Raw genomic sequence first — 21,665 nt, 5'->3', positions numbered from 1 at the left:
AGGAAGAGAATAAAATGATCATTCATTGAGCACTAGAGTGCACCAAGGCCTTACACTTTGTGCTATTGTGTCCCGGTTTACTGATGAGGAATCAGAGCTCAGAGAGGTGAAGGGACTTTCCCAAGGTCAGGAAGCTAAGCTAAGAGGTGACAGGGCTGTGACCCAAGTTGCCAAGTGGATCTAGCCCCAAAGTGCAGGTGTTCCCTGCAATACCTCTCATCAGATTGGCACCAACAGCCTCCAAATGCAAGACTCAGTTCCTTCTCACAGGTGAGCCTGGGGACAGTCAGATCTTAGGGCATGGCCGGATGCACCAGCTCCTTCGATAGCATAATCAGCTTTAGAAGAACCTCCAGCTCCCAGGACTAAGAAAGAAGGAGGGGCTTCTCTCTGCACGCTCCCATCTTCTCAAAGAAGCCTGATGAACGGTCTCTCAAGTCTGTGGGCCTTGGCAATGACTGCAAGAGCCTTCGTGTTAAAAAAAAGTTCCAGGCGATTCTTTCAATCTTTCTCAGTTCGTCTCTCCCTCCCTGCTCTCTCCTCTCATTCTCTCTCATAGAGAATTGCTATGAGCTGATCTCCCCAGGTCCAATTTGAGATGTGAACTCACAAGCTGTGCCACCTCCATGAAGATATTGGAATGAGGGAGGGAGGCATCTTTGCCATCCCCGTGGTTACTTTTGCCCCGGGCAGTATCCTGGAGGGGTAGCCCGGCCACTGTTTACCAGCGTTATGCTCTCTAAGATGAACTGGGAATTCTCTGACTTCCAGCCCCCGTGGTCTAGCCGAAATTTCTATCCTGAACTCCAGACCCGTTACATCCAAGGGTGGCCAGACTGCCTCTGCCCCACCCTTCCCATGGTCCCCAGGCACCTCCCAGTCAATGCATCTCCCACTGCCCGGTCCCCCACCTCCTACCCAGTGGACAGCATCCCGCCCCACCCCCCACCCCCCGGCTCAGTCAGTCAAGCCAAACACGGAGGAGCCCCTGATGCCCCTTTCTCCAACCAGGAACAATTCTACCTCCATAACAACCCAGCTGGACCCCCGAGTCCCACTGCAGCTGACAGCTCAGACCCTCAGACGCTTCCTTGTTTTTTTTTAACATCTTCATTGGAGTATAACTGCTTTACAATGGTGTGTTCGTTTCTGCTGTATAACAAAGTGAGTCAGCTATATGTATACATATATCCCCATATCTCCTCCCTCTTGCGTCTCCCTCCCACCCTCCCTATCCCACCCCTCTAGGTGGTCACAAAGCCCCGAGCTGATCTCCCTGTGCTATGCGGCTGCTTCCCACTAGCTATCTATTTTACGTTTGGTAGTGTATATATGTCCATGCCACTCTCTCACTTCGTCCCAGCTTCCCCTTCCCCCTCCCCGTATCCTCAAGTCCATTCTCTAGTAGGTCTGTGTCTTTATTCCTGTCTCAGACTCTTCCTGCCTCAGAATCGCCAGCAGCACAAGCTCCTCCCTAGGGTGCTGCATCCACCTTCACCCCAGCAGATACATCCTTCACGTGGCCCAGGGGGAGCTCTCTTTAAGGAAGTGAAAAGCCAGGCTAATAAATGCTCACAGCTCTACAAAAGCAAACAATTTTGCTCCATTCCTCCCATTTTGTTCCAAGCGGCAGGGCCCTCCGCCCACACCTGACAGTCTGTGCTGACAAAGGGCTGCCCCCAAACCCCAACGCCCTTTCTTCCCAACCTCCAGGGCCAACTGAGTCAAGCTGCGTGGGGCACTTCCTCAGGCCCTGGACCCTGACAAGCCACTCATTTTCTCCTGGCTCACTCGCTTCTGTTCTAACCCATAGTTACCCAAAACAGGCGGCACAGATGAACAGAAAGGCGGGGGGTGGGGCCGGCTTTCAGCCCTGGCCCTGCCACTTGCTAGTGGGTGAGCAGGTCACATCACTGCTCTGAGCCATAGTTCCCCTTGAAAAAAACGGGATTATATCAGCTTCTCAGGGACTCACGGGCATCAAATATGATAAAATTGCCACATCACCAAAAGTTGCCAACAAAGAGGAAAAAAAAGAAAACAATGACAACATGGTCCAACACCACGGCTGATAACACAGCCACAAACGACATTTTGAGACATTTCTTTCCATGTCCTTTTTCCTCTGTATACTTGTGGTTTTTTTCATCGTTCCAGCCATAGAAAACATACAATTTTAATCTCTGCTTTTTTCACTCAGCTTCCTCTATGAAGCATTTGCCCAAATTATTGCATGTTTTCATAACCATCATTTTAAATGATTGCTAAATAAGGAATAATTCCATCAAAAACTGTAACACTCTATTTGGCAAAAAGAGCAAATTTTTAAAATATTCTAATTTTTTTCTGATTATTGTAACAATTCATGCTCGTGTAAAATTGAGAAAGTACAAGAAAGATGAAAATATCTCGTTAAGCCCATAATTCAGAGGAAACGAAATACTCTCCTTCCAAAAGTGATTCCTAAGAAACTGCTGAAACAGTCCATCCTATGCATGTGGTCTTACATATGGAATCATGAGAAAGCTGCTGAAAATCTAGCATTGTTTCCAATGCTTCGATTTTACAAATAACACTGCAATAAACATTTTTGTGCATGAATCTGGGCATACTTCTGATGATCTCTGCCGCCAGGAGGACAGGTCAGCTTTACTCCCTGGCCTGATGCTCATACATTATGGACCATGATACTCCTACCCTCCCCTCACAGCTACCTGCTGGTTCTTGCAGATACCTGCATGCAGTTCAGGCCAGGTCAGCGTTCACTGGGCCCATGCTGTGTGCCAGACACTAAAGCTACAGCCAAAAATAAAAGCAAGTCCTGCCCTCAAAGAGGGGGTCAACATCCAGGGAAGTCCCACATTCTGGGGGGATGTACACAGACGTGCCATATTCCCTCCCAGGCTCACACACCCAGCTGCTCTGACACATGTAGCAGGGAGACAGATAGGGACAGAAACGGACCAATATGCTTATCCATGTATAATACATACTCCAACCAAGTATGTATTATACAAATACATACAGACAACCAACCAACGGCTGTTTTCACTTCCAAAGCCCTCAGCCACAGTTGATACAAAATAGTTACTATTAATCGTGCACTTATCACGTATAGATCCAAGTGCTTTGCATGTATTCTATATTCCATTCTCACAGTAACCTTCTATTATCGCCATTTGATAAATGAAGTTTATTGACTAGCTTGTGGCCACATGGCTGGTATGAGGTGGAAACAGGGCTCAAACCCAGCCAGACTGCTTCAGTTTCCATCCACAGAACCACTTATTCTACTGCCTCCATGGCTGATATTGCCTCCTAAGTATCTTTTAGGCCTCTCTCCACTCACCTTCCTTTGCTAAGCCACTACTGTTTTTTTACTTGCAGTAACCCAGCAGTCTCCCCACTCTCCCTCTATTACTCATGTAAAAGCCAGCATGCTTTTTCCAAAAACCCAGTTTAATCATATCCTTCCTCTTCTTGAAGTCCTTTGGGGTTTCTTTCATGCTTCTAGCCTAAAATAATAATTCCTCCATACAGCCTACGATGACTGGGACTGTCTGCCCTCTGCCCACTTTTCATACCTCATCTCTGTCTGGTCCCCACACCCCTCCTAGAGCTGAGCTTCACTGCCCTTATTCCTATTCAATGTTGGGTTCAACTTCCCTCCAGCCTCAGGGCCTTTGCACAAGCTGTGCTCTCCTTAGCCATCTAAGTGACTTCCCCAGGGTACTTCCCTGAGCTTCCTCCATACATCCTCACAGAGCAGCCTTCATGGCTCCTTCACGCAATTCATCACAGTGATATGTATTCACCAGTTCTCCTAGTGACCCAGCCACCAATAAATAGAAAATCAACCATTCGGTTTTTACCACTAAGAAGTCAACTTTTCTCTCCCTTTGTCTTTTTTGTATTTGTTGCAATCAACCAATGTCTAAACTTTGAGTTTCTTTATACATTTCTATCACATTTCCTGAAGATTGTGATGGAAAGGCAGAGAGACAGGGACAGGAGGAAAAAGAAGAAATGAGACACATTTATCAATTATCAAATTGTCTGAACATTTCGGAGTAGGAGAGAGGATAACTTGTCCTCAAGAGGCAGAGCTTTAGTTATTTGATTAGACTCAGTGACCTACACCCAGTCTTTCTGTTACACCATCAAGACACTGACCGTAAATTCAGCGATTTTCGGCACCCGGAACTTCCCTTTGTTCTTCTGTTCGGGCTGATATTCCGTTCTTGTCTTCACAATCACCTGAAAGGTTCAACCAGTGTTAGCATGCACAGAGACTTGAAAGACTTTTCTGTTCCTTTTCTTTAGTAACTAGAATTTACCGTATATTGCATAAAGATCAGAAAATAAAGAGCCTCCCACTCAAACAAACACAGGAAAATAGAAAATTCAAATCACCCATAATACTTTCCAATTCCAACAGACAGCCATAGGTGACAATTTTGATCTCACCTTTCCAGTTTTTATATGCATATATATGCACATATTCTGCATATGTATTTGCTATTTATGCAAATATATACTTTATGAAACGGATTCATACTTCATTTTATCACACAACACTCTACTAACATTTTCTCCACGTAGAAAAATATATGATTTCATTTTGCCTTTTGATGTAGCTTAATATTTCGTTGTGTGCATATACCACAATTAATCTAACCGGTCTTGATGGCTGAACACGTAGGTTGTTTCCACAGTTCAGGGTATATAAACAAGTTATGATGAACATCTTGTAGCAAAACGTTTGCACATATACTTAATTCCAATTTCATTTAGGGCCTTCCACAAAGAAAAACAGAAAGGTCTACTGAATCTATTGTATCATCTTATTTTTCTGAAGTCTGAATATTTTGCAGAGGTGGTTAATATCTTTTCCAGATAAGCTGTCAACCTGCCAAGACACTTATGGGACTCCATCCCACTGTGGAGGCAAAGTGGGAGAAAAAAGAAACTTGACAGACAATCAATAACTATTGCCAAGTGTCACAGTGTCATGGGTAACACAGAAGATGTCTGAGTCTCGGGGCCTCAGCTGTAAAATATGGACAATAATCATAATCATAACCCCTAGTTAAAAAGGCTGTTTTGAGGGTTGAATGAGATGATAGCGGGTAATACTTTTGGAATAATTTATTATGTGCCACAGCTAGATCAAGCCCTCCATATACTTTATCTACATACCACTGCTATTTCCATTCTCCTGAAAGGAAAACTGAAGCACAGAGCTGTCAAGTCACTGGTCCAAGGTCACACAGCTCAAAGGAAACAATCTTCTAACTATGATCATTCTTCTCATTAGTGCTTAAATTAACCAAATTTTCACTGAAAACTTTCACCAAGTTTTCCTAGAGACAATAGTCAAGTGTATGAACTCCTGCAAGAATTCTTCTATGAAGAATTTTCTTTAAGGTCTGTGAGGCATGCCTTGGACAAAATATAGCTCAAAAAGGAAAGGATGGGGGGGAACTACTATTATTGAACATCTACGGTGTGGCACTTAAATATGTTAGTTAAGGAGGATCTGGGTCCCAGCCCATCTACAACATCACTCCTTCCCTGACATTTAGAACTCATTTGCAAATGTAAATTCTGTTGTTTTGCTCCACCCCCTTTGGATTCTGCTTCTCCAAATATTAAAAAGTGAGCCCTGGCTTCCTTAAAGAAATGGTACAGCTAAACAAGGATGAGGGTTTTGCGGGGAAGTGGGGTGGGGAATGTTCTTTTTATTTTTTTCTATCTCCTGTTCCAAAGAATAGGAAAGCAGAAGCTTCTTTGCCACAAGTAATAAAAATATCCCTCATGCTTAGCAAATTTACTATACAGCAGACACTGAGTGCTTGACATGCACTATCTCACTTAATTCTGTGCTGTGGGGCAAATACTGATACTGTCAATATTGTAGGGAGAGGAAACATCGTGCTTTGGGTTTGAATCCTGGCTCAAGCACTACACCTTCTGTGTCTTAGCTTTCTCTTCTATTAAATGGGAAAATAACCATCACTACCTGGTTGGGTTGTTAGGAGGCTTAAATGATTTAATATAAGTTAAGCACTCAGACCGTTCATTCAATAACAACGTTTTTTTGAACACTGCCAAATGTTCTTCCAATAGGTGTCTGAGGCGGATATGGAATCGGGCCTCTCTTGCACCTGTCAGCCTGCAGGTCCTCCCTATCCAGCCCTTCGAGAGCAAGGCAAGGATTTCTCAAGAACAATACTGTTCAAGCATGGTCTGAAAAAAAAGGTTTCAAGGATGAATAGAAGTTTCCTGGGTGAACAAGACAAGATACTTTATGCAAATTGAACCACATGGTCAAATAAACAAAAGTGTAAATTAGCATGTAGTCTACAGATTTGGCCGTTTTGGTGTTATGTGAACTTCAGTGTGTTAGTGAGAGTTAAGAGCTAATATAAATGTAAGAGTAAATGCCAAGGCACGGTTCACAGGCTAAGTGTTTCTGTTAGAAACTCACAACATTCTGGGAAGGGCCAAATGAAACAATGTACGCGCAGGTGCTTTGTGAACTTAAAAGATATTCTACAAATTGTAATGATTAAAAATATTTGGAATAGCACTAGATCAACTGACAGGCTATGAAGTATATTGAAAATTTAGATGTCTGATCAGTTCTCTGAATCCACATTTTTAGAAATATTCACAAACTGGAAATTATAGTTTCTTCTCCCAATTCCCCATGTTGTGTGTGTATATATATCTAATGTCTGTATGTATATATATAAATATATTATAATCCATCTCAATGTCTATTTCTAAGATAGTGAATTTCCTGGTCAGTGTGCCATGTGACCTATAAGCCTTAGGGCAAAAACTGCCTTTGCCTTTTATGATAGACAGCATTCTAAGACGGTCTCCAAGCTTCCCACCCCTGTGTACATGCACTGTATAATCTCCTCCCTCAAGACTGAGGACAGGACCTGTGAATATGATGGCATAGTCACTCCCATGAGTATGCTATGCAAACTCGGTCACAGCAGACTGGAGAGAGATTCTCTTGCTGGCCTTGAAGAAGTAAGTCAACATGTTGTGAGAGGGCCATGCAGCTAGTACCTGAGGGTGGACTCTAGGAGTTGAAAATGACCCCGATCAACAGCCAGGTCACTCAAGAAAATGGGGACTTCGGTCCTACAACCAAAAGTAACTGAATTCTGCCAACAACCTGGGCCCTAAGAACCAGATGAGAATGCAGCCTAGCTGACAGCTTGATTTCAGACCCAGGAGACCCCTGAGCACAGAATCCATCTAAACTGTGCCTGAACTTCTGACCTATACAAACTATGAGATAATAAACTTGTGATGTTTTGAGCCACTAAAGCTTTGATAATTTGTTACATAGCAACAGAAAACTAATATGCCTTCCCACATTGCAAAGTCCATCTCAACCATCTCTTAGCTTGAGTCCTTCATTTCTAGATCCTTAGCCATCAGACTGGTCTCAAGCATAACACCTCAAGTGTTAAGAAGCATTTAGCTTCTTAGTTCTTAGCTTCTTCTTAAGCTTCTTAGTCTTTCCCTCTGCCCCTTTATTTTTATAAACATCTTTCCCAAAACTTCTCAAAAAGCCCTAAACCATTTATATCATTCCATGTAACTTTTAAAGACCTCATGCAGTGGCCAACATGTTGAGATAGGAGCCAAAACTAAACAAATATTACTGTTGGAATGAGACAATGAATAACCATTACAGCCAATATATTATAATTGTCATAATAAATATTTTGTGGTTGCTTCTCTAACATCCATTTCCTTCTTCAATCCAAAACCCCCGCCCCCCACCGCCCGATATTGCTTTCAAGAACTCACCCCTGTCCCATGTGGCAGCCATGTGGTTTGGTGGAACTGATGACTTCCTTGATGGCGGGGATGGACCCTAATTAGGTTAAACCAATCAGAGCATATTATTCTATTGATCACAAAATTTGATTGGCTCAGAGATGGGCATGTTACCTAACTTGAATCAAAGAGATATGAGGCAATACTGACTGGGAACTTGGGGGAAGACACCTCCTTGCTCTTTATGAGTGTTCCCTAAAGAACATGTTCTTCCTCTGGATGGTGTGGTGAGGACTTAGTTCTGAAAGTGCTGAAGCAATTGTTGCTACTATGGGGAGGAGCCAGGATGAGGTCAAAGGCAGCATACAAAAGAGGGCCAGAGCCAAGAGGAACCCAGAGAAGTGGAGATGAGCCCTGATGACACCCTGCCCTCTAGATCACACCTTGCCTGAAACCAGACACATGCTGTACCCTGCAGTCATGGGGGTGGGGAGGGGGGCAAATATATACTCTTTGAACCTTAATCCAATTTAGGTTGTGTTTTCTAGTACTTGAGGTGAAAAGCTTTCTATCTGATAGAAATGTGTTCCAAGAAAAAATGAACTGAAAAGCTATTCGAATTTAGTAAGATGTTCAAGTACTAAATAAGTATAACAAAACCAATAGATTTTCTCTGCACCAGCAAAAAATCACCTCAAAATATGATGAATCCACCAAAAGATACACACAACAATGTTCATAGCCACTTTTTTTCCATAATAACACAGAACTGAGAATAACCCAAATGTCTATTAACAGGAGAATGGATAAATTGTGGTGTATTCATAAGATGGAATGCTACACAGCAATGCTACATAGACATGGGTGACTCTCACAGACATTATTATATTGAACTAAAGAAATCTGATGCAAAAAAGTATTTTTTTATGTCTTGTGTGATTTCATTTATATCAAGTTCAATATATATAAAATAATTTATATATTATCTGAATAAATATATATATTTAATATGCCATTTACCATCTGCAGGAGTGATGCTGAGTTTAGGCAGAGTTGGGGTCATAGCCCTCCTTCAAATCCATATACTACTTTGCCCTGAACCCCTGTGAGATGTTGCTTATGCCCTGAGTGAGTTTCTAATGAAAACACTTCTTTTGGCTTCAGAACACTTCTCAAAGCACTGAGTTCAAACTAGGCCAACAGACAGGTTGACTGACCCTGCGTCAGTCCTCAGTCATCTGCTCCTCTCTTTAGCTATACCATATTTTCTCCAAAAGCAACCCAGGTAATATTTTACCTTTGCCCCTAAGGAAGTGTTAGCTCATTAGAACCCCTTCTCCATGTCAAAAGCAGGTCTTTGCCTACTTGCCTGGAACAAATGGGCAGTCCGCTGGCCTCATCTTCTTTGACCTCTCAGTAATATTCTTTGACCACTCACTCCTCCTTAAAAGTCCTCCTCCCGGGTCCATGGTGTTCTCCCCGCTCACCGACCAGCCCTCCTCAGGTTCCTCCCGCCCTGCTTGACTTCTCAATGTTAGAATCTCTCAGGGCTAGGTCATGGGCATGCTTCCTTCCTACAAGTCCCTTCTGAGTGTTCTTACTCCCACCATTTCCAAGTCCATCTTTATTCTCATAAGTCTCAAATTTACATCTCCAATTCGGACCCCACCCAGCACTCAGATCACCCTACTGGACATTTGCCCTTGGATAGACACACATAAATTTACCATGTCCCCAGCAAAGCACTTGGGTTCCCTGACCCACTTTCCCCAACCATCTTGCCCTCAACAATCTCTTCCCCGTGTAATCGCCAGATAAGAAAATAGCAGCATGATATGTCATTGTTTATGTCAAGTCATATACAGGAATCTCTCATGACCCGTCCCTTCCCTTCAGTCTCCAAATCCATTCCAATCACCAGTTCCTGCTTCCTCAAAAATTTCTCTCAAATAAACCCATTTGTCCAGTTACACTGCCAACACCCTAATCCAGAGCATCATCCTCTCTCCGCGAACTTTTGCTCTGACAGCTTCCTCGTTTCCGTCCTTGCCTCCCCAAACCCAAACAAAAAGAGATTTCTAGACCAAGAGAGCATCATAAACCAGCAAACGTTCAGAAGACATCCAGGAGGCTGGACCTGGGAAAACCACAAAGAGGTAGTTTTGAGTGGCCAGGGAACAGGGCAGGTGAAGTGAGCGATAAACAGAGGCTCTGAATGCCATGCTTAGCATCTTGAAGATGAACTTGAGAACAGTGAGGAACTGAGGAAGGATTATAAACCAGAGAATGGCTTTCCAGGTGTGCATTACACGTAGAGGAAAAGCCTCTGGCACAGTGAAGATACGCTGGAGAGATGTAGAGAGCAGGAAAAACCAGCCCTACAGTTACTGGAATCAACCAGCTATTGGGCATGTCATGGAGCGTGGTGTGCTGCTCCCATGGACTGGAGCCAGAAACAATTCCCTTCTATAAAAGGAGATATAGTAACAGTCAATTTTTTTTAGTACTATGAAGGGGAAATGTTAGCCAATCGTTATTAATTGTACCTTGGAGGAATCAGCTTGAATACGCAAAGAAAGAGAGAGAAGAGAAAATAAATTTGCAAAGAAAGGGTCTATTTTCTGCAGTTGAAAAAAAAAGTGGAGCAAAACAGAGCCCTGAGCTCCTTGATTAATAACAGAAATGGGAGGAAAAAGTGGAGACAGGGGAGGAAAAAATTATTTCTACTCTTGTTATTATTAAAAGTGGGGTTTTATAGACACTTGGGAGAATGAAACTCCAGGTTTTCAAATATCATTGTGGATATGGGCAAAGAAATAAATTTGTTTTCTTTTCATATCAATACATCAGTCCCCATTGTTCGGTCAGCAGCTGATATGAAGAACATAATTTCACATAATTGGCATTGTGAAAATGGGATAAATTATTCATCCCAAAAGGACCCCTTATCTGGATATATTCCCCCTTTGCTGGCAAGGCCAGATAGTACATGGTGGTTCAGATGGTGCAAAGTACAGATCATAAAAATTTAAAATACTACTTCCCAGGATTATCAATAATGAAGAGGTTCGTACATGGAGAGGCCCCAGGATTGGCAGAAACAATAAATAAAAATGCAGAAGTGCTGACAAGGAGCATGATTGTATTTTTATGAGCTGGACTTGCACAGGCCAAAAATAGACCTAAGCTGTATCCTTCAGCTCATTCCTGCAGCAAAGAGAGAAGTTCGGGGCAGTACAATGAAAGGCTAGCCCCTGAGCACCTCTTGTGTGCCAGACACTGACCTACAGGCCCTACTGATGTGTCCTCAGTTAGTTCACACAACCCCCCTCTCCGATCCTCACATCTCTCCTTTAAGATCATTATTATTCTCATTTTTCAGATGAGGACATTTAGCCTCAGAGACTTCAGTCACTTACCTGTGATCAAATGACTGGTAAGTGGTTGAGCTGGTATCCAAACTCAAGAACACGTTGCTTTTTTCTATCATTTTTTTAAGGTACCCACTATGTGCCTGGCACTGTACCAAAAGCTTTACATCCTATATCTCAGTAAATCCTCCCAATCACTCTGAGGTAGGACTGATTATCCCCATTTCATAGGAACCTGAGTCTCAGGGAGCAGAAATGACTTCACAACCTCACATAACCACTAAGAGGCAGAGTCAAGGCTTGAACCTGAGCTTCTGACTCAGATCAAGAGCCGCTAGTAAGGTCATCATTCAAAACTCGTAACACTCGAACTCTGATCCTACGGCACCTGATGCTCCATAAACGCTATTAACTGAATGAACAAATGAATGAATCCTTCATCTAAAGAGACAAGGTGAAGTCACCCCAATGGGGCCTGAGTACATAGTTGGGAACCTTCTCCCATTGACTGCCTCACTCCTCAACCCACACTCCATCTCTTTGCGTTCGCTTGAAGTTTGGTAGTGGGCCCAGAACACAAGGTAAAATGTCAGTGCTCAGAGTACATGAGTGACAGTGTTGTCCAATCCCACCCATTCACCGATGGGGACATGGAAGCCCAGAAAGGGAGAGGGATTTGCTGCAGGTCACACAACAAGGCAGTGTCAGAAGTAGGACTCTAGTATGGACCTGCTGACTCCCAGTCCAGGGCTCTTTCTGTGGAATTGAGTCTCTTTTACTTGCTGGGCCTTTGATTTCTCAGGGCAGAATGGAAGGCTGGCCAGTATGGCCTCAAATGGATGGTCTAGCCCAATAAGTCTATGACTCTCTAACTCTCAGGCAAGGCACAGAATTGGGCAAGGTGAGCGACTCTTCATTGGCTCCTACAGGGACGGCCAGCTCCTGCTCTGAGCAGAGGCTAGCTGCCCGGGGCCGGAGTCACTACAGCAAGGCTGGCCCACAGCTCTGCCACCCAGGCCTGTCCCCTATAGGGCAAGGCCCAGCCCACCTCTCTGCTCAAGCCTTCTTACAGCCTGGGGCCAGCCCCGTGCACTTCAGGAAAAACAATCCTGATTCTGGGACTGAACTAATGATGATGATAACAGCAACAACCATAATAGCAACCTGGCATTAAGCAGTTACTCTCTGCCGGGCCCTGTGATAAACATTCGATATGCATTTTCTCATTTTACCCTTTAAACAATTCTTAGAGGAAGATATTGCTGTCCTTGTTTTAACAACGAGAAAACAGAGAAACAGAGTGGTTATTAAACTGGCCCAGGGTCACACAGCGAGTAGGTGGTGGAATTAGGATTCAAATTCAAACTGCATTGCTATAATGCATGTGCATCTATACAGACCTCCCTCTACATTCAGGGGCACTAGCTCGTTCCACAGTGGTCTCTCCGTGTGTGAACGTGAGCAAGTAAGTAAGTCACTTCAGCTCTCTGAGACTGTTTCACCATCTGTGAGATGGAGGTGATTTTTTAAAAATAGAAAATTTGATATATGTTCATGGTAAAAAAATGTATGAAAATTGTAGAATAAAAGTTTTCAAAGGGACCCCAACCACTCCATCCATACTCTAACCATCTAATGGTTTCTTGTGTGTCTTTTCAAGACTATTTTATGAATTATAAGAATGAAACATACACACGTGTTTCCACAAATGGGATCACTCTATACCACACTCTTTAAAGTTGTTTTAACAGAGCAATGTGTCTGTTGCTTTTTCCACATTAGCGCAAACACAAGCAAATCTGTCTCATCCTCATAACAATTGTTTACTATTCCACATCCATGCACCAGTGTTTGTCCAACCACTCCAATCTCATGGAACATTCCAATTGTTCTCTCTCTCTCCCTCTCTCTCTCTCTCTCTCTCTCTCTGTATATATATATGCCTTTGCATACTTGAAAAACATACCCATAGAATAAATTCCTGCCAGTAGCAAACATACCAACTAAATAGGATATACAGTTTAAATTTATAAACAATATCCAAATACCCTCTAAAAACCATTGCATCCCATTATATAACCAACTGGAGTGCAATGAGAAGATCTGCTTTCTCCCAGTGTTAGCAACACTTGGCACTATTACTTTTTTTTTTGCCAATCAGATAGGTAAAAATTTATGTTTCATTAAAATTATATTTTCAAATTATAAATAATTTTTAATCTGCTTATAGGTCAATTTTTGTCTATTTTCTGGAATCACCTAGTCAAAGCCTTTGCCCAATTTAGGGTGATTTATAATCTTGTGAGTCTCTGAAGAGCAGAACGAGGGGGCTCAATAAGCCTGGAATCGGCAGAGACGTGCATTCTCTGCTCCCCAGGGAAAGGCTGACAGTTCTCTGATCCTGTGTATCAGGGAGAAAAAGAAACCCTCTAGTGAAGCCATGAGAATGACCAAGAAGGCATGGAGGACTCAGTGACAGGAGCAGCATCTCCTTTGCCCAACATCCTTCCAGATCCGTCCTGTCAGACCCCTGCTCCCCCGCTGTTGAAACCCCATCCTTCTCAGCATGTCTCACGTTTACAGTCATCCTCCAAAAATGTCACCTTCGGGAGACATATTCCGAATATCCAGTGAAAGAAAGGAAACTCTATCAATGAGCACCGTCTTTGTGCCATTAGACAATTTTCACTTTTTTTTTTCCTCACAGTAACCCGGTTAGGTAGCTATTATGTTCATTTTACAGAAGAAAAAAAAAAAAAGCCCAGAGATGCCAAGCAACTTGCCTAAAGCCACACAGTACATAATTAGTTTAGCTGAGAGTTGAATCCAAGTTTCTAAGACAACCAAGCACATGCGCTCTACCACACAGAGTGAAGGGTGCTAAACATCAATAATTGATATTTTAATGTCTGCGTTCCTTTCCTCCCATAAGCAGGTGAGCCAACGTCCTCTAGGATGTGTAAAGACTTAGTAGAAAGGAAAGGTACATTTGCTTAGAGCCTGGCAGCTGGCTTGATGAATACACAGTTCATCTGGGGCTTTGCCAAGGTGGGGTTGTGCCGGTCTGTGGCTCGCTTTCTGCAGACCAGCCATCCCTTAGCTGGCATTTCCCAGCACTCTTGGGTGCAGATCTTGGCTGCACTGTTTTCTTTTGGTGTGTCCTAGGACAGCATTCCCCTTCTCTGAGCCTGTTTTGCATGGTTACAACCTCACAGAGGAGTTGTGGGGACATCTGGGTTATCATGGTCACTTAGGTAAACCAAAGGCACGTCCTGGAAATTGGTATCTACAGACTGATGTTCCAGCTTCTCAAGAGCTTGCTCCCATGACCTAGAGAGAGCCATCAGACTGCTTAGATTCAAGTGGAAAAATTAAGCCCAGCCTTACCCTAGGCAAGGGGCAGGGGGCCTCATTCAGCCAGCATTTCCTGCTGCCCGCCATATGCCAGGACTAAGGGTACAAAGATGAGACAGAGCCAGGACCCTCAGGCCTAGTAGGAAAAGCTCCTCAGTGCTGACCCAGCACCAAGTCTCCACCAATCCATCCACCTCCCCATTTCTGCTGCCACCATCCTAGAACCCACCACCACCATCCCCTTCATGAGCACAGCAGTAACCTTCTAGCTGATCTCCTGCCCCCCACTCTTTTCTTCCACCATACATGGCCAGGGCTGGGAGGTTGGTGGTACTGCAGGAAACCCAGTAGCCTCTGTTTTGGGGACATTTCTCTGGTGCTGCCTCATTTGGAAGATGGATTGGAGAAAAGAGGAAGAAGAGACCAGGAGACCAAGCATGAGTCCCTTGGCCCTAGGGTGGCCCACTGCAGCCAGAGGAATCTTCCTAAAATAGAAATCTGATCCTGTTACTCTCTTCTTTAAGCCTCTTCAGAAAAATGCACGGGGCCCCTCATGAGCTGGTGCCCACCCCACGTCATCTCCCAAGTCTCTCCCCCTCCCTCAGCTGACCCAGCCAACCCAACCTCCGGACTGTTCCTCCCATTCCCTCAGTGTCTGTCCACATGCTGGTCCCTCTGCCCCCTACTCCCTTTACCAACCCATCCTCCATCTCTCAGCCAGGGCTCCTTCCTCAGAAGGACCTCCCCTGACCATCCTGCCATCATAATTTAATCCCCTTAAGTCTTTTTTTTTTTTTTTTTTGCGGTACGCGGGCCTCTCACTGTTATGGCCTCTCCCGTTGCGGAGCACAGGCTCCGGACGCGCAGGCTCAGCGGCCATGGCTCACGGGCCCAGCCGCTCCGCGGCATGTGGGATCTTCCCAGACGGGGGCACGAACCCATGTACCCTGAATCGGCAGGCGGACTCCCAACCACTGCGCCACCAGGGAAGCCCAGTCCCCTTAAGTCTTAGCGTCTCTTAACAATACAGCACCTTATTCTTTCCTTAATAGCCCTTCTTGCAGTTTGCATCTCTGTATTTCTATTTGTGTGCCGGCTTGTTTGAAGTCCCTCTGCCCGCAACGGCCATGCCTGACTTTTCATGGCTGTATATGCATAGCTTAGCATAGGGCCTGGCACATAGAAGTGCCCAATAGACATGCTGGATGAGAGAGTGAGTACCTTCCAGTGTAATAAGTATAACCTTAGCTATAATTATGGGTGGTCAGGGAAGGTATCCAGGAGAGCTGCCATCTGAACTGGGTTTACAAAGATGAGCACTGGCTTATCAGACAGGCAAAGAGGCAAGGAGAGCATTCTGGGCAGAAAGAATGGCGTGGGCAAAGAGGAGGGAGCAAGAAATACCCTGGAGAGTGTAGAAAATTCCAGGGCGGGGTTTCTCAACCTCAGCACTGTTGACATTTTGAGCAGGGCAATTCTTTTTTTGGGGGGTGGAGGGGTGGAATTTTGTGCATTGTGGGATATTCAGCAGTATTCCTGGCCCAAAACATCCCTCCTCCTATTGTCACAACTAAAAACGTCTGCCAAATGTCTCTCTGTGGGGAAATGTCACCCCCGGTTGAAAACCATGGCTCTAGGTTAGTTCTGACATGCTGGTGTTCAAGGTACAAAGTGAGGAGTGATAGGAATGGAAGCCAGTGGGGCAGATAATGGAGGACCTGGAGTGCCAAGGTCAGGATTTGAGGACTGTACCCTGTGCGGGTGACTGGACAGGCTTTCCCTGGGAGAAGGACTGGTCACAACTCCAGAGGCACTACTGCAGGTGCGCTGTGGAGGATTGATTAGCGTGATAGAAGAGGTGGGGAAACAACCACGAGGCCAGCCAATCTCGTCTCCTAAGGCATGCACAGTCCCGCTAGCACTGGGTAGGGAAGGAGCCCTGGAGGCCGTGACATTCTCTCTGCAGGATCGCCCCAGGCCCCACCTTCATGTCCAGGAGAGCTCAAGAAGAAGCCATGGCCGTAGATGAGGGAATGCGGAGTTTGAGGAAGCACTGCCTGGGGATGGGAGGCTTCTTGTTATCGAAGGTAGCACGGTGCAGAGGGGAAAGCTGTGGTGTCAGGTGCACCAGGGTTCCAACCCCAGCTCTTCCACTCTCTCTGTGAAGCTTGGACAAGTCACTCCATTGATCTGAGCCTCAGTTTCCCCAGCAGTGAAATGGATGCACTAACACCCACCTCACAGGGCCGTTGGGAAGATTAACTGAAACAACAGCTATGAATGCCCTGCATGGCCCATTCCTGGCCCAGAGCAAGGGTTTCAGACATGCTCGTCCTCACTGCTTAGCATCCAAAAGCTTTTCCCCAGAAACTCGCATTCCATACTAAAGAGTATGTAGTGAACAAGATAATTGTCAGTATTACACACCAAGCGCACTCCGTATTTTACATTTTCAAGAGGAAAACCCAGGATGTAACATTGGGGCTAAATATACTTCTTTCTGATAACCTTTTTATCTTCAAACCCTCACCATCTGGCTGGACATAGTGAGAGAGCTGACAACTGTGTCAGAACTCACCTTGCCTTCTCTACAGCCCCTTGAGGTTGAGTCCCCCCTCTACCCACAAGGAGGCTGAGGCTGAGGCAGTTAGAGAACCTCACTCAAGTCCTCAGCCAGGGTAGGCTCATAAAAGGTAGAGCACTGAACCCCCCAAGAGAGGGGCTTCCGAGTCTGTGCTGGTAAACACAACACTGCTCTCAGCATTTGGCTTCTTGAGTGGAATTTACTGTTAACACATCTGTTCTAATGTCAGGGGGAAAAACCTGGTTTACTCTTGTAAATATTATAAAATCTAAATCCTAGCACAGAAAACTCACAGGAGTTGAGCTGAGGTTGGTGACAGAGCTCTTGCTAGAGTCCAAGTTTGGGGACTCCCAGACCAGCTGGCTCCCTTTTCCTGCTGAGGTGGAAGGTTCTAGAACAGCGCTGCCTGGGCTCTGGGTTCTCCAGATTTTGCCAGGAGGCTTACCAACTCTGTGCTTTGGGAAGTGACTTTACCACTCCATGCCTGAGTTTTATCATCTTTAAAAACTGGATCAAAGTAGCAACTCCCTTATTAGGTCCTATTAACTATTGAAAGGATGAAAGAACATTGTGTGTGTGTGTGTGTGTGTGTGTGTGTGTGTGTGTGTGTGTGTGTGTGGTGTGTACTTGTGATTTACAACAGCATCTAGCATTTAAGAAGCACATGAAAATGATAATTTTTATTCTCTTATGGTTAGTTTTGTGCCAGGGACTTTATTTATAAGACCACATCTAACTTTGCCCCAACCACTGTGAAGTAGGTGTGATCCTCCCCACGTCATAGAGGAGAACACTGAGGTCCTCCTGGTACAAAGACTTTATCATGAACATCAGAGTGAGTCTGTGATGTGCCCCTGTAGCAATGTGTCCCTTTAGGGATTTGCATCTTACAGGATACTTTGGTTTGCCTTCCATGCATGCAAGTCCACAATGTATTATCTTCGGGCTTTGGGACATCTGGACCAGATGCTCAGTGGTTATCAGGTGTGTCTCCTCTCTCAAGGAAAGAAAGAAGCCCTTGGAGGTGGGAAATGGGGTGGGGAGAAAGGGGAGACAGAGGCCATGATATCTCTGGATGACCCGCAGATGTGTGTAGAGCTAAGAGGAGAAGTGACCTCACCCCAATCCCTTTTCCTTGCATACCTGTCAGGGACATACAGATCTTTGAGACTGTAAAGGGTAAAGATTCTTCCTGAAACTTCACGAAACCTTGAGAGAATATTCCCTCTGCTTCTCCTCAATCTCCATTACATCTGGGATCAAATTCCATCATTGCCACTTACTCCTTCTGTGAATTTGGATAACTAACCAAATTTCTCTGGTCCTTCGCCTTTTGCCCACAAACGTGGATGTATAATCCCTGGGTAATGTGCATCTAACACAGTGGCGCTCAACTTTGGCTACACACAGGAGTCACCTGGGAAGATTTAATTAATATTGACACCTGGGTCTCACCCCCAGAGATTCTGATACAATTGCTCTGATACAGATATCAGGATTTTCAAAGGCTCCCCGGGTGACTCTAATATGCAAGTCAAAAACTGAGAACCTCTGCTGTACAGGTAGCCAATACCCAATTAATACTGTTCCTTCACATGTCTTTAGTGCTAACTGCCTGTTCAAATTTTATTTTCAGAAGGTCTTACCAGTTTCTCAGAATGGCTCAAGGATTCTTTATTTCTGCCACCCTTATGCACATTTTCATACTGACAACCTCTGCACTTTCAAAACAGATGACTCAACCCTTAGCCAATCAGCCAGGACGTCTATCTAGCTTCGGCTCCTCTTCTGTTCATTGGATAGAGCCAATTGGTTAAGACACACAATGCCCTCCTGGAGATGCCGATGAGAAAAATCAAACAGATGGAATGATCCATTGTTCACTCTTCAGCAAGGGAACCTCATCATTTGCCTCCCAAGCTCTCTCTTATGGTAGGTAAACGCTCACATTGTAAAACCCCAGGTTCTCTCAGAGGGATCTTAAACAATATCCTTTCTCCCACCTGTGTCCGTGGGCTAACTCCACCACTTTTGTATAATTGCTCACCTCCATTCCTCATGGACTACTCCCATGTCAGGAGACGTGCCATCAGCCAGCCACTCATTTCCAGCCACGCCCCCGCCAAAGACACTCTACTTCAGTCATGCTATTTCCCCAAAGCTCTCCATCCTTTGCATATGTGTGCCCTTTGCCTTAAATGCCTTTTCCTCCAATGGTCTATCCGGGAGGTTTTTACTCACCTTTAAAAACCAAATTCAAATGTTCTCCTCTGCAGCTTACCTAATCTGTCCTCCCAGTCCCCTCTCTGCCACAACAGGGTTTAGTTTTTTCCACTCCTGTCCTCTCACAATCTTTGTAATGCTCAGGCACTGCATTTACCATGATGCTTTATATTAATTTAAGCGTTATCCTGAATAGGGATTTCGTAATGTGTCTTTTTATAACCAACTTGCAGCATAGGAATGGGGCCTTAGGAGGCGCAAATAAATGCCTGCTGGACTGCATCCAATTCTCTGTCCTCAAATCTGTAGCAGTCAATTTTTGAAACACCTTCCCAAAATAATCAAGACAATTTTCTCTTTCATCATCTAGAAGCTTATTAGTATTCATCTACTATGATGGAACTTTTAAGAGGAAAGATTATTTTCTTGCCCATGTATGTATATGTGAACAAAAAAAAATGAATAAACACTTACCATAAATCTGAAATAACATAAGAGATGTCATGTCTCTGGAAGGAATAACTACATTTTACAAGATAGGGAATGTATTTGGCTGATGAGGGAATGAAAGGGTTTGGGGGAGGTGGAATTTTTTTGCTGCTTTATTTCCTGGGAAGGGGGGAGCATGGGGGGGCTGATGAGGAAAAGAGCACCTGCTTTACCTTTTCCGGAGCAGGTAGCTGTAAGTGATTAACCTCCAAGGGAGTGATGAGAGGGACGGTCTGGAAGCCATCCTCAACCGAAGGCGGCTTGGTTCCCTTCTCACTGGGGTTACTGTTCAGCTTCACCATCCTTACGCCTTTCTTCCCAGACCTAAGGCAAGCAGTGGGATTCTAGTTACAGTGGGAAGTGAGGCAGGAAAACAGAGGGCTGACGACAGAGAAAATAGCGCTGTCCTCAACAGTTCCACTCCAGCAGCTTCAGTGTACAGATCAGTCATCGATCTTCTGCTAGATTTCCTGACATGATTCCCATCATCCAGTAAAACTTCTTTAATCATCCAGATATGCCACCTACCCACGGCACTTAAGAGCCTTCAAATTTGAGAAACTCAAGGAAAATCCTAGGCTCACGTACAAAACATACAATCTTAAAAAAATATCCAAGACACTAGAGCTAACATAATCATATAATCTCAGTGGAAAGCTTATTCTTAGTGCAAAAATAAATCCTATTATTCTGAGTCGCCCTGCAGTATGATAAATTTCACCTTACCATCTTGGTTGCTATTTTATTATGTTGTTGTTTATTTTCCATTAATCTCCCTAAAATACAATAAATACATTCAATGCCCCTATGTGTAGTGTACCTTTTGACTCAATATGTAGGTTGTACAAGAGATACAATTTCCTAAAACAAAAAAGGTTTGGCTTGAACCTGATCCTGTTATTCAGCCATGGAATGCCTCCATTTCCTCAATAGCAAAGGGCCATTTTTTTTTTATTTTTTTGGTTCCATGGAAAGTTAGCAATCCCCATATTGCAAGATTGCCAACTAAATAAACAAATCACATTTATTTCTTTCCAGCTCCCTTGGAAGTGAAACGGTGATCCCACCCCAGTCCCAGAAGCCCAGCACAACTGAATTTTTCTTGTCAATCCTGCTGATGGAATGTTATTAGACAAAATAGGGTTGTTGTGGGAGTGAAAGGGAAAGGGTTGGAGGACATTGGGGAGTGGTTTATAGCAAAAACAAATGCCTACTTACTGCGCTGCACTCTTGAGGGGTCAGAGCAGATTCAAGCCAATTTGAAGAGGAGGAGGACGGCCAGGAGTCCTCCCTCCTCAGCCGGAGCTTGTGGTGCTGAAAGGACAGCGCCTTGCGTGCGTCTGGAGTGAGAGCTTCTGAGAGCGAGGCGCAAGCGAGCGGGCTCCTCGCAGCTGTCTGCCGGCTTGCTCGCTCTCTCGCTCGCGCCCCCTCCCACCGGGAAACGAGCTCCCACACCATCTGTCATCTGGCACCACCTGCTGTTTCTCATGCATGGCCACAACCACAGAATGGAACAAAATGGTTTCAAAAAAGTGGGAGGGATTCTGGCCATAAAAAATAAAAAATTAATACGCACCATATTATAAGCAATCCTTGAGCCTTTAGAAAAACTGGAGAAGGAGGCACATTCATTAGGAGAACGGACCACTCCTAAGGTCCTCCAGAACAATATCATGAAACAGAATTGTTCAGGACCTGCATCGTGCTCTGACCTGTGCAAGGAGAGAAGGAGAACTAATATTCATTATCTCCCATGCAGTGGGGACTTTTCCAGGCTCTTTCAGACTATTTCCCTCATTTGCAAATTGTGATTTCTAAGAGTACCTACATGATGG

General features: G+C 44.5%; 1 protein-coding gene across 1 annotated transcript in view; it reads right to left on the bottom strand.

Annotated features, from left to right (window-relative positions):
* NSG2 (neuronal vesicle trafficking associated 2) overlaps positions 1-20,132 on the bottom strand; it is a gene marked incomplete at both ends in the record, with an annotated part of 56,140 nt that extends 36,008 nt beyond the window's left edge. Inside the window, 2 exons of the mRNA XM_082650970.1 lie at positions 4,174-4,257; positions 20,004-20,132. Coding sequence (XP_082507096.1) covers positions 4,174-4,257; positions 20,004-20,132 — 213 coding nt within the window. The remainder of the gene's footprint in view (positions 1-4,173; positions 4,258-20,003) is intronic.
* Between the last annotated feature and the right edge of the window lie 1,533 nt (positions 20,133-21,665).

This window comes from Grampus griseus (genome assembly GCF_964374135.1).
Source record: "Grampus griseus genome assembly, chromosome: 3".
Taxonomy (NCBI): domain Eukaryota; kingdom Metazoa; phylum Chordata; class Mammalia; order Artiodactyla; family Delphinidae; genus Grampus; species Grampus griseus.
The sequence above is the reverse complement of the archived record's forward strand: the minus strand, read 5'-3'. Positions and strand labels throughout refer to the sequence as shown.